Source organism: Grammomys surdaster, unplaced genomic scaffold (assembly GCF_004785775.1).
Source record: "Grammomys surdaster isolate TR1022 unplaced genomic scaffold, NIH_TR_1.0 189, whole genome shotgun sequence".
In the NCBI taxonomy this organism is placed as follows: domain Eukaryota; kingdom Metazoa; phylum Chordata; class Mammalia; order Rodentia; family Muridae; genus Grammomys; species Grammomys surdaster.
In genome coordinates this window covers 2,564,884-2,577,572 of record NW_021604634.1, presented here as the reverse complement: position 1 = coordinate 2,577,572, position 12,689 = coordinate 2,564,884, and the positions used below count along the sequence as shown (strand labels likewise).

At 41.0% G+C, this 12,689-nt stretch overlaps 1 protein-coding gene across 4 annotated transcripts in view; it reads left to right on the top strand.

Annotated features, from left to right (window-relative positions):
- Znf236 (zinc finger protein 236) overlaps positions 1–12,689 on the top strand; it is an 84,150-nt gene that overhangs the window by 23,705 nt on the left and 47,756 nt on the right. For all 4 annotated transcript variants that reach the window (XM_028768935.1, XM_028768934.1, XM_028768936.1 and 1 more), the window contains 2 exons: positions 9,785–10,057; positions 11,036–11,239. In XM_028768935.1, the coding sequence (XP_028624768.1) occupies positions 9,785–10,057; positions 11,036–11,239 (477 nt within the window). The remainder of the gene's footprint in view (positions 1–9,784; positions 10,058–11,035; positions 11,240–12,689) is intronic.

Genomic DNA, 12,689 nt, shown 5'->3' with positions numbered 1-12,689 from the left:
ATGTAGTACAGGCTTGGGCAGCATGGCCATCTCTAGACATATCCTTTCCATAAAGTAAATACTGTCTCATAGGTGACCTGCGAGTAGGGAGCCTGGTTTCTCATTCAATCCAACATTGCAACACAATTCTTTTGTTCCCCTTGATCTGCCACTTGCTCTTTGGTGAGAAACGGGATGGTAAACTGAAGCATCTGACTTTGAAGGTCTGTAAGGAACAAGGAAGAGTAAAGCCATATTTGTGTGTATATGCTTCTAATGAGCGAATGCAAATTTAGAGCCTGTGGTATAAAATTTTTTACCTGATTTATCATGGTTCTTGTCTAGTTTGTGCTAAATTAAAGATATTCACAGACCAGTCTGCAGGCCACTGAGCTAGAGAGTTGCTTGTTTCATTGCTATGACTAAGGCTTCGAAAGAAGCAACTTAAGCCAGGAAGATAGTATTTTGGTTTCTGGTTTTAAAGTACAGGTGACCTTGGAGAATGTTGCAGCCAGCATGTGAGGTGGTAGTCACGTTGCATCTGCAGGTTAGTCGGAAGCAGAGAGCGATGAAGGCTGGTGCTCAGCTCACCTTCTTTCTTCTCATTCAGCCCGGGTCTCCAGTATATTGAATTCTGCCACCCACATCACCCACATTCAGGGCGGGTCTTTCAGGGTTAGGGTTAGGATTAGGGTTAGGATTTCAGTTACTGCTCTCTGGAAACAGACACATTTAGAGATGTGAGTCTACATCTAGTTATCATAATGAAGAAAATTAACCATCACTGTATCTTTGTACACATGAGCATGGTTTTCCTCCTCCTGGACACTCTTGTCTTGGATTCTAAGGATCTTGTGAATTTTCTGTTGGAGTTACTCTTTTATATCATTCTGGGTTGGTTTTTTTTTTTCCCCATGAATTGTCTTCAGATTGCATTTCCTGTTTGTTGTTGGTATATGGAAAGGTGATTGAGTTTTTGTCTATTGATTATGAATCCGGCAACTTGTAATGTCTCTATTGTAGCAGTTTGACTCTAGATGATTTTGTTTTCTATGTTGACAAAAACTTGTTAGAGTATTTATTTATTTGTATGTGTGTGTGTTTAGGTCATAGGATTACTAGCTGAATTTCTTCCTTCCTCCATGTGGGTTCCAGGGATTGAACTCTGCTTAGACCTGGTGTCTTTTGTATATATGTGTATGTCTGTATATGGTCTATGTACACATTAGTGTAGGTGCAAACAGAAGCTACAGTCTGCAGTCTTCCTTGAGCTGAGATACAGGTGGTTGGGAGCCCCCTGGTGTGGGTTTTAGGTCCTCTGTGAGAGCAATATGTAATCTTAGTTGCTGAACCATCTCTCCAGCTCCCATGTAGACATTTTTATTATATAAGAGCCGTGGGAGTTTTGGAGTTCTTTTTTTGTTTGCAATATGGCATACCTATATACCTATGGCTGGTCTAGAACTCACTGTGTAGCCCAGACAGCTCTGATTTTCCTGCTCTGCATCCCAAATGCTAGAATTACAGGCACTCATATTTGGCTAATTCATTTTGTTGCTGTTGTTACTATTTTTGAGATAGGTCTCTCTCCATATAGGTTGGTTTTGGATGAAGGTCTGAGTCATCCTCCCGAGTGCTTGGATTATAGGTGTGCTCCATCATACCCGACTGGTGTTTCCATTCTTACTGTATTGGTGATCTTTTTCATGGGGAATTGTGTAGATGTACTGACAGAAGTTTGCTTCCCTTTCAGTCTCCAGGGAATGAATTTAATGCCTTAGGATTCCAGAGTCAGATTTAGGAAATTGTTTTCTGTGTTTATTTATTTTACCAAGTCTGTGCTAGGCAATCATGTTGAGTGTTCCCAGCGTTCTTCCTTTTCCTTTGTGTTGTGATTGTACTGTATGAAGCTTACTACAGAGTGTGGTAAATTATAGTAGTTGGTTTATTAATGTGAAACAAATTATGTTTTATTTAGGTTATGATTCTTCCTCACCCTCTTACTCTGCAGGGAGAGAAGTAGGGATGAATAGAGCCTGATATGCTAAGCACTGAGCACCTCAGCCCTCACTCACCTCACCCCAGCCCTGTTTGCTTGTTTTCTTTCTTTTCTTTTTTTTTTTTTTTTGTTTTTTGTTTTTTGAGACAGGGTTTCTCTGTATAGTCCTGGCTGTCCTGGAACTCACTCTGTAGACCAGGCTGGCCTCGAACTCAGAAATCCGCCTGCCTCTGCCTCCCAAGTGCTGGGATTAAAGGCGTGCGCCACCACTGCCCAGCTGCTTTTTTTTTTTTTTTTATAATGCATTGTTAGACTTGATTGGACTTATTAATTTATATTTACTATAATATATGTATACATATGTTTGTAAAAGAAAGTCCCGACATTCCTGATCTGAAGGAAGCATGGAGAGATCTAGTCCTTGTGTCCTGTGTCCCTTAAAGCAGAGCTGGGAATAATTATTTGAAACTTCCGCATGGACTGTGACATATTTCACGAAGTTCTAAGTTGTCTGTAGTACACCTTTGCGTTATGCTCCCATCCTTGTTCATGATGCTGTACATAGCTGAGGACATGTACCAGATGGGTTGTTGTCAGAATCTCTGCAGAGCTTGCTAAGGCAGCACTAGTCGTGTCCTCCAGGGTAGAAGTTTATTATAAAGGTGCCAGAGAACACTGAGGGTGTGTACTTATGAGGAGATCTCCCTATGGCCCTGCAGAGCATTTACCAACTGTGAGGGAGAGCGCCGCTCTGCCATTTGGACATTTACATTCACCTTCTCCTTGGATGGTGAACCACCAGAAATATTTGAGGGAACACAAAATTCTATCTTTGTAGTGCCTGCTGGCCAGAGGGCTGAGTTTCTGTCATCATCAGGATACCTGTGTCTTAAACTGGCCTTGCTACTAGGAAGAAGGAGCTCCTGGCTCTTCCTTCAGTCTTTGCACATGTGACTGATGAGGTAGTAGGGGCAGGACTTACTGGTAAATGTGCCAGATAGTTTTATGTCAGCTTGACACAAGCCAAAGTCATCTGAGAAGAGGGAACCTCAATTAAGAAAATACTTCCATAAGATTTTGCTGTAGGCAAGCCTGTGAGCATTTTCTTATCTGATCGATGGAGGAGGTTCCAGCCCATTGTGGGTGGTGCCATCCCTGGGCTGGTGTCCTGGGTTCTGTAAGAGTGGGCTGAGCAAGCCATGGGGAGCAAATCAGTAAGCAAAATGCCTCCATGGCCTCTGTATCAACTCCTGCCTCCAGGTTTCTGATGATGAACAGTGATGTGGAAGGGTAAGCCAAAAAATCCTTTCCTCCCCAAGTTGCTTTGGTCATTGTGTTTTGTTGTAGCAATAGAAACCCCGACTAAGATAGTAAATAGTCTGGTGTTAAAGAAGCACATTAGCTATGTTTCTAAGAATATCTTTTTGTTTAAATATTTTGAAATTTTATTTTAAAGTACATATATGTATGGATATGTACACATGGGTACAGGTACCCATGGTGGCAAGTAGAAGCTGTCTGAAGCACTGGAGCTGGAGTTCCAGACGTATTTTGTGAGCTACCCGACAGTGATGCTGGGAGCTGAATTTCTCTGGAGAGTAATACATGTTCTGAACTACTGAGCCACTCTCCAGCTCCACTGAGATCATCTTTTGTGAATTACACCTGAGAATTGCCAAGAATTCCTGAAGCAATTCAGAGAGATTTTAGAGGAGCCTAGTTTATGGTTTAGCTGCTCTTGGGAGCTTTGGGATGTCATCTGGCATATAGTAGCCTGGTGAGAGAGCCCGTCTTCTTCCTCTTGTGTCAGCAACAGCTTTTCTAACAGAGTTTAAAGCTTTTCTGTTGGCAGAGTCAGCAGATTTCTTCTCGGTGACTCTCGTTTGTCTCCCTAAGTGTATTCACTGTCTATAATTGGTACCTACTGTCTTTAATTTCTAATTTTTATTTTTATAGATGTATATTTGTATAAATATATGTCATATGTGTGTGGCTATATGTAGAGTCCAGAAGAGGGCAACTCCTCTGGAGCTGGAGTTTCAGGATTAAGAGCTGCCTGGTGTGGGGACTGGGAATCGAACTCAAGTCCTCTGCCAGAACAGGAAGCTCTCTTAGCCACTAAGCCATCTCTCTAGCCCTTCTAACAAGAGTGCCTGCATATTTGCTGGTAGAAGCTGACACTATCCAAGTCCGAGTTGTTTCCTTTGAAGTAGTAGTGATTGGACCATCCCCTGAAAAGTGTGCCCCATACGACACTGTGCACACATGTAGCAGGCTTACTGGACCATTCCCTGACAAGTGTGCCCCATATGATACTGTGCACACATGTAGCAGGCTTACTGTTATTCCAGCTGCCACGACTCCATTACTAGAACCTGTAGGACTGGGAGCTCAGCAGCAGTAGCTGGCAGCAACATCTAAAGCATAAGTAAGCCAGTTTTAACAATGACACCTACTGTTTCTTATATTCTATGAACATGGTTTCATCTTCAGCATAGTGTTGAAAGGTGAATTGTTTATCATTAGTTTCTTCATGATAGCCAATGTGCTTATGTCTCCATTGACTTTTTCCTGGTGTAAGAATTCCAAGCTGCTTTGAAATGAAATACCAATTCCCATAGTAAGAAGGGTCTCCTGTTAAGAGCAGGATCATCTTTAGTCACTGCAATGTCAGGACCACTTTTGTTTCAGCAGCTCCAAGTGCTTCTTACGCATTCTTGATATCCAGTCTACATCACTGAATCCAGCTGACTATTGGTGACTGTCCTTCTGCACTTGTGAGCCTGAAACATCTGGCCAGGAGGGCGACATCTTCTGGTGAGTGCTGGCAAATCTAACACAATGGAGTACTTGATTCAAAGGCTAGACTAGTTTTAGTTTCACTTTGTCAGTAGAGTCCAATGATAAGTTTAGGAAACCATCACATACATCTTCCTTCCAAAGAACCTTCAGCATGTGCTTGCCAGATGTCTGGGAGCATCCCTTGATGCTCTGGATAGGCTTAGCATTTTATCTATAGTAGTTAATCTTGATTGCCAACTTAATTGGATCTAGAATTGCTTTTGGAGATCAGCAAAGCACCTCTCTGGGTGTATCTGTCAGTGTATTTCCAGGTAGGATTAACTAGAGGCGACACTCAGTATGAATGCAGATGGGTCCAGATGAAATAAAGGAGAGAGGAAGAAAACCCTTAATTGTACAGTCAGGCATTCTCTTTGCTTCCTGACCACCATGACATGAACTATTCTGTCTTCCTTTGCTTCCCCATCATGAGGAACTGACACTTCTGAAACCACTGGGTAAATGAATCCTGTTTGAAGTGGTATGTGTCAGGTATATGCTGTGGTGCTGAGAAAGTGACTAACACAGTCTTACTTTGTGATGGGGGTTTTCCGTTATAAACACTTGCCTCTGCCACCTCAGAAGACACAGGCACCTTCCCTGTTATCCCATCTCACTCCTCTTGCACTGCCAGGGCCTGACCAGCAGGGAGGGCCGTCCTTGTCAGTTGTCTCCCTTCTTGTCCTCTGTTGTGGCTGCTGCCAATGCTGGGGATGGAGTCGGCCAAATCGTGTTCCCAGGTGTTGTCTCTTGGGTGAACTGCTTGAAGAGTGGGGAAAACAGAAAGGTCTTAATCAGGTCTTGGCTTCAGGGTACAGCTAGTAGAGAACCATTTTGCTGCCAGAGAAGTTCTTCAGCATTCTCCTCCTCTTTGAGTTAATCATATGCCAGTCATGCATGAGTTTAGGTACCATCTTAGCACTTCTGATGCTTTACTGCACATCCTTGGTTATGTAGACCTTCCCTCTTAGAGAGAGCTGTCATTTTAAGGGACTTGTTTGTTTCCTTTAGAGCTTGGTATAGTATTTGACATTTGAAATATGCCAGACATCCTGTTTGAGACAGATGCATTCAAGTTCCAGGACCACAGGGGTCTTCATAGAGCCTTGAGGTTCCTTGGATCCTGGTCCGTTAGTCAATCTGTCACGTGTCAGCTTTCTTATCCACTCATGGGGTAAATGATGGAACAGACGAGAACTGAGTGAGAAACTCTGTGTAAGGTGTGTGGCATGATGCCTAATATATACATAACAGTGCATAATGTGTTTGTATTCTTCATTATTGTCTATAAAGGAGGAGCCTGGTCATGTCATACCTCAGAAGGTACTACAGATGATGTAATAAAGGTGGAGAAGCAGCTCACTTCCTTTTGTGAACAATGCAAACATCCAGATAATGTTTTTGGCAGAAATGGTGCAATATATGTATTTTGCTTTTCAGGTTACCTTTACCACTTGAAAAAAAATGTCCTAGTTTTATTTTATTTTTTTAAATGCCTGGTGAGAATTCAGTTTTCCGATGTGTCACAGTGTATATGGCTTGTGCACTGCTCACTAAGTGAGCATGATCTCTTCCACTCACACAGCATTGCAGCAGATGGGTGTAGATGTTTTCACTTAACACTAATTTATCTTCAGGGTACCGATTTCAAAGAATAAATTCTGTGAAGCTTTTGGTTATGTTTAGTTATTCATTTTTGTTTGTATGTGTTAACATTCTTAAAAGGTCTTAGTTTTGAAATAATTCCAGTCTTAATAGAAAGGTTCTAGCACAGGGACCCCCTGTATCATTCATCCAGGTTCTCTAGAGTGAGTTTTCTGAGTGATTCATAGCTATATCCCTTTCACTATAAATATCTTGATGCACATTTCTTCAAGTGAAGGATGTCCTCCTGTGCTATTATGTATAGCAGTCACTGAGCATGAGGACATTCCAGACTATCGGAATGTACTCTGTCAGTTAAGTGCTCAGTAAGGAGAGAGAAGCATGCACAGACTTGGAGTCTTCTGCTTTTAAGACAGGTCTCAGGGAAACGGTGTATAGCTTTGAACTGTAGCTGAGCATGGCCGACCTGCACTTGTGAGCTTCCCTGTCTCCACATTCCCTGTGCCAAGGCTACAGGTGTGTGCCACTATAGTTGGCTGTTTTGAAGTTTTGGTAGGTATTGACAGTATTAAATGAATTTAATACCGTAGATATTTCGAATGGATTTATTTGGAATTCCCATTTCTTAACAGTGTTTTAAAGAGATTATTACCAAAATTTTTGGACTGATAGGCCAAAAATGGTATATTTTTGTAATTGTAAATTTATATTTTCTTTTAAGGAACAAGGGTGATAGCACCACCCTGCATGTTGAGCACCTGCATATTTATGTTGGATTAATTCTGGTTTTATTGGCCGTTGTACTTTAAATGAAAATTATAATATTTTTTCATCTTTGTGGTACAAATTCTTCTTAGGTTGCCTTTTTTATCTGCTTGGGAGAAATGTTTTCTGTCTATGAAGCTAAGTTTTTCAAGCACGTTCTGCATTTTGAGCCTTGTGACATTTACGTTTCAACAACTTGACAGAAGTATCGCTTTCTCTTTAAAGTTTTAAATTACATTTGTCTGTCTGTCGGTGTGCTTGTGCAAGGATGTGCTTGTGCAAGGGTGTGCTTGTGCAGGGGTGTGCTTGTGCAAGGGTGTGCTTGTGCAGGGGTGACCTTGTGCAAGGGTGTACTTGTGCAAGGGTGAGCTTGTGCAAGGGTGTGCTTGTTCAGGGGTGTGCTTGTGGAACTGATTCTTTCCACCATGTAAGTCCCAGCGATTGATTTGAGGTTATTTGGCTTGGCCACAGGTACTTTTGCCCAATGTGCTGTTTTTCTGGCTCTGAACTGCCTAGATGAATATTAAACATGAGCGTGCTCTTCCAGCTTTGAAAGTACTCATCTGTGTGAACACAACTGGTTAAGCTGTTGTTACTTGCTGGGTTCCAGCGCCACCTTTCCTGCACGTCATCCTCCAGATCTATGTGGTCTTCTGGAGGCTACCCTACTCCACTGCTGTGCCAGTTCATTCCATATTGATGAGGCATTTTTATCTTTTCCTGGCTTTAGACTTATAGAATTATTTGTAAAAGTTAAGACTAGATGCTGAGTTGTAAAAAATTAATTTTCATCTTGAAAAATGTGATTGCTTTCCTAAATGTGTTAATGTATTTGAGGAGGAAGGTTCTTGCCAGGTAGGGAAGCTTACCCTAGGGTAGTGTAGGTCTTGTGTTCCAGGTCTTTCTACTGTTGGACTGGAAGTCTGGATTCAGTTTGTCTTTTTTTCCCCACACACGTGTACATATTATATTATGAGACAGCCTCTGTGCTATTAGTTTGGAGTCTCTTTTACAGCCTATTCTTAGAAATAATTATAACTTGACAAGTTTGTATTGTGTTATCTTATATATCTAGGTATGTCTTTTTCAAGTTTAGAAACTAAGTCTAATTTCCAGGGCAACTTAACAAATCCAGCTAAAGATGCTGTAACTCTGCTACTGTTTCCCCTCCTTTCTTACTCGCTCCCTAATTCTGTGTTCTTTATGAATTATTATTGTTACTAGATAATACAGCTTTTATTCCTTTGGTGTATATGGAAAACTTTTAAAATTTTCTGATAATGAAAAGGAGATAAGAAATTTTCTTTTTTGCTGTACATACAGGTTGAAACTGTTTGAGTTGGAATTTCATTACTTGGCTAAAGTCTATTTAATTTTATGTGTATTCTTTACTGGAGTTATTGAATTATTACTATGAATACTTGTTTGATTTCACAGATAAATCTGACTGCAGATAGTTTTAAAAGGAGCTGGAAAGATGGCTCAGTGGGTTAAAATGTATATCACTCTTTCAGAGGACCAAGTTGAGTACCTAACACCCACATTATGCCTCTAACTGTAGCCCCACGGGATCAGACACACTGTTCTGGCCTCTGGACACTGCACTTTCATATACACTTTCTGCCTGCATATATGTACAGAATTAAAATTTAAAACATATTTAAAATAAAATTCTTTAGTAGGTTTTAATTTAAAGTTTTTGGTTTTTATAAAACATTTGTTTCCATACATTGTTGTTTTGATTTTTTTTTTGTTTGTTTTGTTTTTCTGCTAGCAATAGTTTTGAACTAGGTTCAAAGCTATAGAATAGTATCCATGGTCCTGGAAGACAGAGTTTCTTGCTTTGGTCCATGAATTCCCCACAGTCACACAAGCTGTGTCTCTGCCTTAACTGTTCATTCCCTGGTGTTGCTTTACAGCTTACCATTTCCTAATTGCAGGAGTTTCTCTTTGTGGCTTAAGATGCTTAATAAATACTCGAGCATCTTTCTGTTCTTGTCCTTTAAGTTGATCATGGAGTCACTTTTAAACAAATATTTAGTTGAGAATTTTACTCATTCTTCTTCCATAACTCTGCCCAGAGCTGCTCTCCTCATTTCCCACCCACTAGACCTCCTATAACGTTTTTTTAAGATTATTATTTGAAGAAAGCTATCTTTCCCTCTTTCAGCAGGTAATAGCTGCTGTCAATAACCCCCTGGCTAGTGGGTAGGCTCTCCTGCATAACGCCCATTTCCAGGCTAGGATTGGTCTGCTTGAGGTTGAACGTGTTGTAATGTAACTGCAGACTTTTTAATGTATAGATAGATGTTCTGTTATATCCAGAACATGCAGAGTCCTTACGGTAACTCACCACCTCTCACACTTTCCATCATGATATAGTCATGATCTTATGATGTTAATGTCAGTAACAGTAGGGCTTTCATTTTTGTGTGATGGATCACGTGTCTTTGACGGAACGCTTACAGCTTTCCATTGATGCAGTGAGCTGCCTTAGCCTGCCTTTTTCTAGAGGGACAGGACATTCATTGTAGGATGTTTATGGGGTACAGTAGTTTCTAGGCTCTCTGGACTATTCTCTTTTCCTTGTTACAGGCTCCATTCGTGAGGAAAACGGGGTACGGTGGCATGTGTGTCCCTACTGCACGAAGGAGTTCCGGAAGCCCAGTGACCTGGTGCGCCACATCCGCATCCACACCCATGAAAAGCCCTTCAAGTGTCCACAGTGTTTCCGGGCCTTTGCTGTGAAGAGTACACTGACTGCTCACATTAAAACTCACACGGGCGTCAAGGCTTTCAAGTGCCAGTACTGCATGAAGAGCTTTTCCACCTCAGGGAGCCTCAAAGTGCACATCCGCCTACACACAGGTGTGCAAATGCTGTTCAGAGGTCAGGAAGGAAAATGGCTGAGCTCTCAGAGTTCTTTCCTCCTCCCTCCTCTTCCGTTTGTTGATTTTTGACCTTGATCCTCATGGAACCAAGGTTATGGTTGGAGACCCATTAGAAACGTAATATTATAAATGAAGCAGTGGGTGAAAAGATTCCTATGGGAGACTGGATGTAGCTTTAGACCATCAAGCCTTTGTGAGGAAGAAATATATATTCCAGTCTTAGGAGGCCTGCAGAGCTTAAGTGGGGGATTCATATTTTTGTCAGTGTTATTGAGGTATAATGTACATATCTCAAAATTCATGAAGTATATACAGTTCTGATTGAAACATTTTTATTACCTTCCCCCACTCCAAGCTCCATGTTGAGTGTCAGTCATACACCTAGGGCTGCTGAAGAAGCTACTGCAAGTTATATGTTTGTCCAGGGATTCAGCATTCTCATTTACTAGTAAATGATGGAGGAAGTTACTTTTCTAGAAGGGATATGACAGTGAAGGATAATGGGGATTCTTTATCTTAGCGTTACTCCATAGTGACAATTGCCTTTCACTCTGTCTTATGAGATTTAATTGTTGTCTGAACACTGACTGCGCTGTGTACTCTCAGCTGCCCAGGAGTGTCTGTTCTATTTTATGGATGTCAGCTGGAGAGACTGGGCTGACATAGTTTGTATTTCTCCAGGATGACTTGTTATTGAACATGCATATTGAACAACTTAAGGATTTGACCTTAAAGAAGCATATGTCCTTTTTTAAATGAAGATCTATTATATACCCTAAGTTCTATAGACTAGTACTATTGAAAAGCAGGAGTGAGCCAGCTAATTCATGACATATGAACTCCTAATGTGGAACAACAAATAGTCAAGTACTTGAAGTATTTTATATGGACTTTGGTTGTTGTTGTTGACATGTAATTGGGTTAAATAATTCTAAAAATCCTTTTGTTTTATTAGGAGTTAGACCTTTTGCTTGTCCTCACTGTGATAAAAAGTTCCGAACCTCAGGCCATAGGAAGACGCATGTGGCTTCCCACTTTAAGCACACGGAGCTGAGGAAGTTGAGGCAGCAGCGGAAGCCTGCAAAGGGTCGGGTCGGCAAGAGCAGTGTTCCTGTCCCCGACATTCCTTTGCAAGAACCAATTCTCATAACTGACCTGGGTAAGATGGATCCTTCCTCTGGGGCTGGAGAGATGTGCCTGCACTATGGTTAAGCAGAAAAATACTTTAGGCATAGTATTGGTGAAGTCTTCATTAGAAATTGTTCTGGGGTGCTAGCATGTTCCACAGTCAGGATTAAAATCCTAAAAAAGTACTGCTCATATTGTGGTTTTTGTTTTACATAAATTGTGTGAAAGGAGAAGTAGTTGTGTACGAGTCTTCATTCAAGAGAAGAGCTTCTGTCTCTGTGGGTTTATCAAGATGAAGAGGAATTTTAATGTGGAATACCCAGTGCAGGTTGTTATATTTGTCTTTAGATTTCCATGTGGTGTGTTAGAGATTACTGTTTTGGCTGCTTAGTCTTTGCATTGGAAAGAAAAAGGAATATCACTTGATTCTACGTTTATTTTAGTGTCACTGATAAGATAATTAAGACATGATATGACTTGATTAACAAGTAGCACTGTGGATGTCTGAGGGCCTTCTTCCTCACAGATAGTACCAGGTAGCTCTCCAGGGCTTCCTTTTTTTCCTCTTGCTTTAAAAAATCAACTTCCTCCATGTATAAAATGCACTGTGCTCATGAGAAGAGCTCATTGCCATCTTTCATTTTCTTCCAGTCCCTTCTGAGCCCCAGGAAGCTTCCCAGAGCACACGATGCACGAAGTCATTTCTGCTCTTGCTTTCTGTGTCTCTAATTGCAACAGCTGTGCCACAGCCAGGGTAGTGTGTCATTGCATCGCTTCCCACCTGGATGTTGTATTTTGAGTGCGGTCGTTATTCACATCATTTTGACCAGTTACCAGTTAACATTTGCAGGAACTCCCTCTGTTCTAAGGACATTGATTCATTCATGAAGGCTCCACCTCAATATCTAATGAAGTGCTCCATCTTTATTACTGTCATGTCATAGGGTAGATTCCAACATAAGGCCTTTTTTTAAAAAAAGATTTATTTATTTTATATATTTGAGTTTACTGTCACAGTCTTCAGAGATACCAGAAGAGGGCATCAGATTCCATTACTGATGGTTATAAGCCACCTGTGGTTGCTAGGAATTGAACTCAGGACCTCTGGAAGAGCAGCAGTCAAAGCTCTTAACTACTGAGCCATCTCTCCAGCCCCCAACATAAGACTTTTGTAGGGATATAAACATTGGGACTGTGGCACTCATTAAGTTTTACAGGTAACTTTACACTTTGTGCAGTCTCTATATTATAAAATCTACCTATTGAAGGCAATCTAACCTGATCAAAATTAATGCCATACTGTAACTTAGTGTGACAGAGGTTAGGGGGCATAAGGAATTATATATCAGATTGGTGTTAAGTCATAGCTTAACAATGAGATGGCCAATATAGCCATGAACTTTTTCCCTTAAGATTTATTATTTTAAAAAGTGATGTGTGTGTGTGTGTGTGTGTGTGTGTGTGTGTGTGTGTGTGTGTGT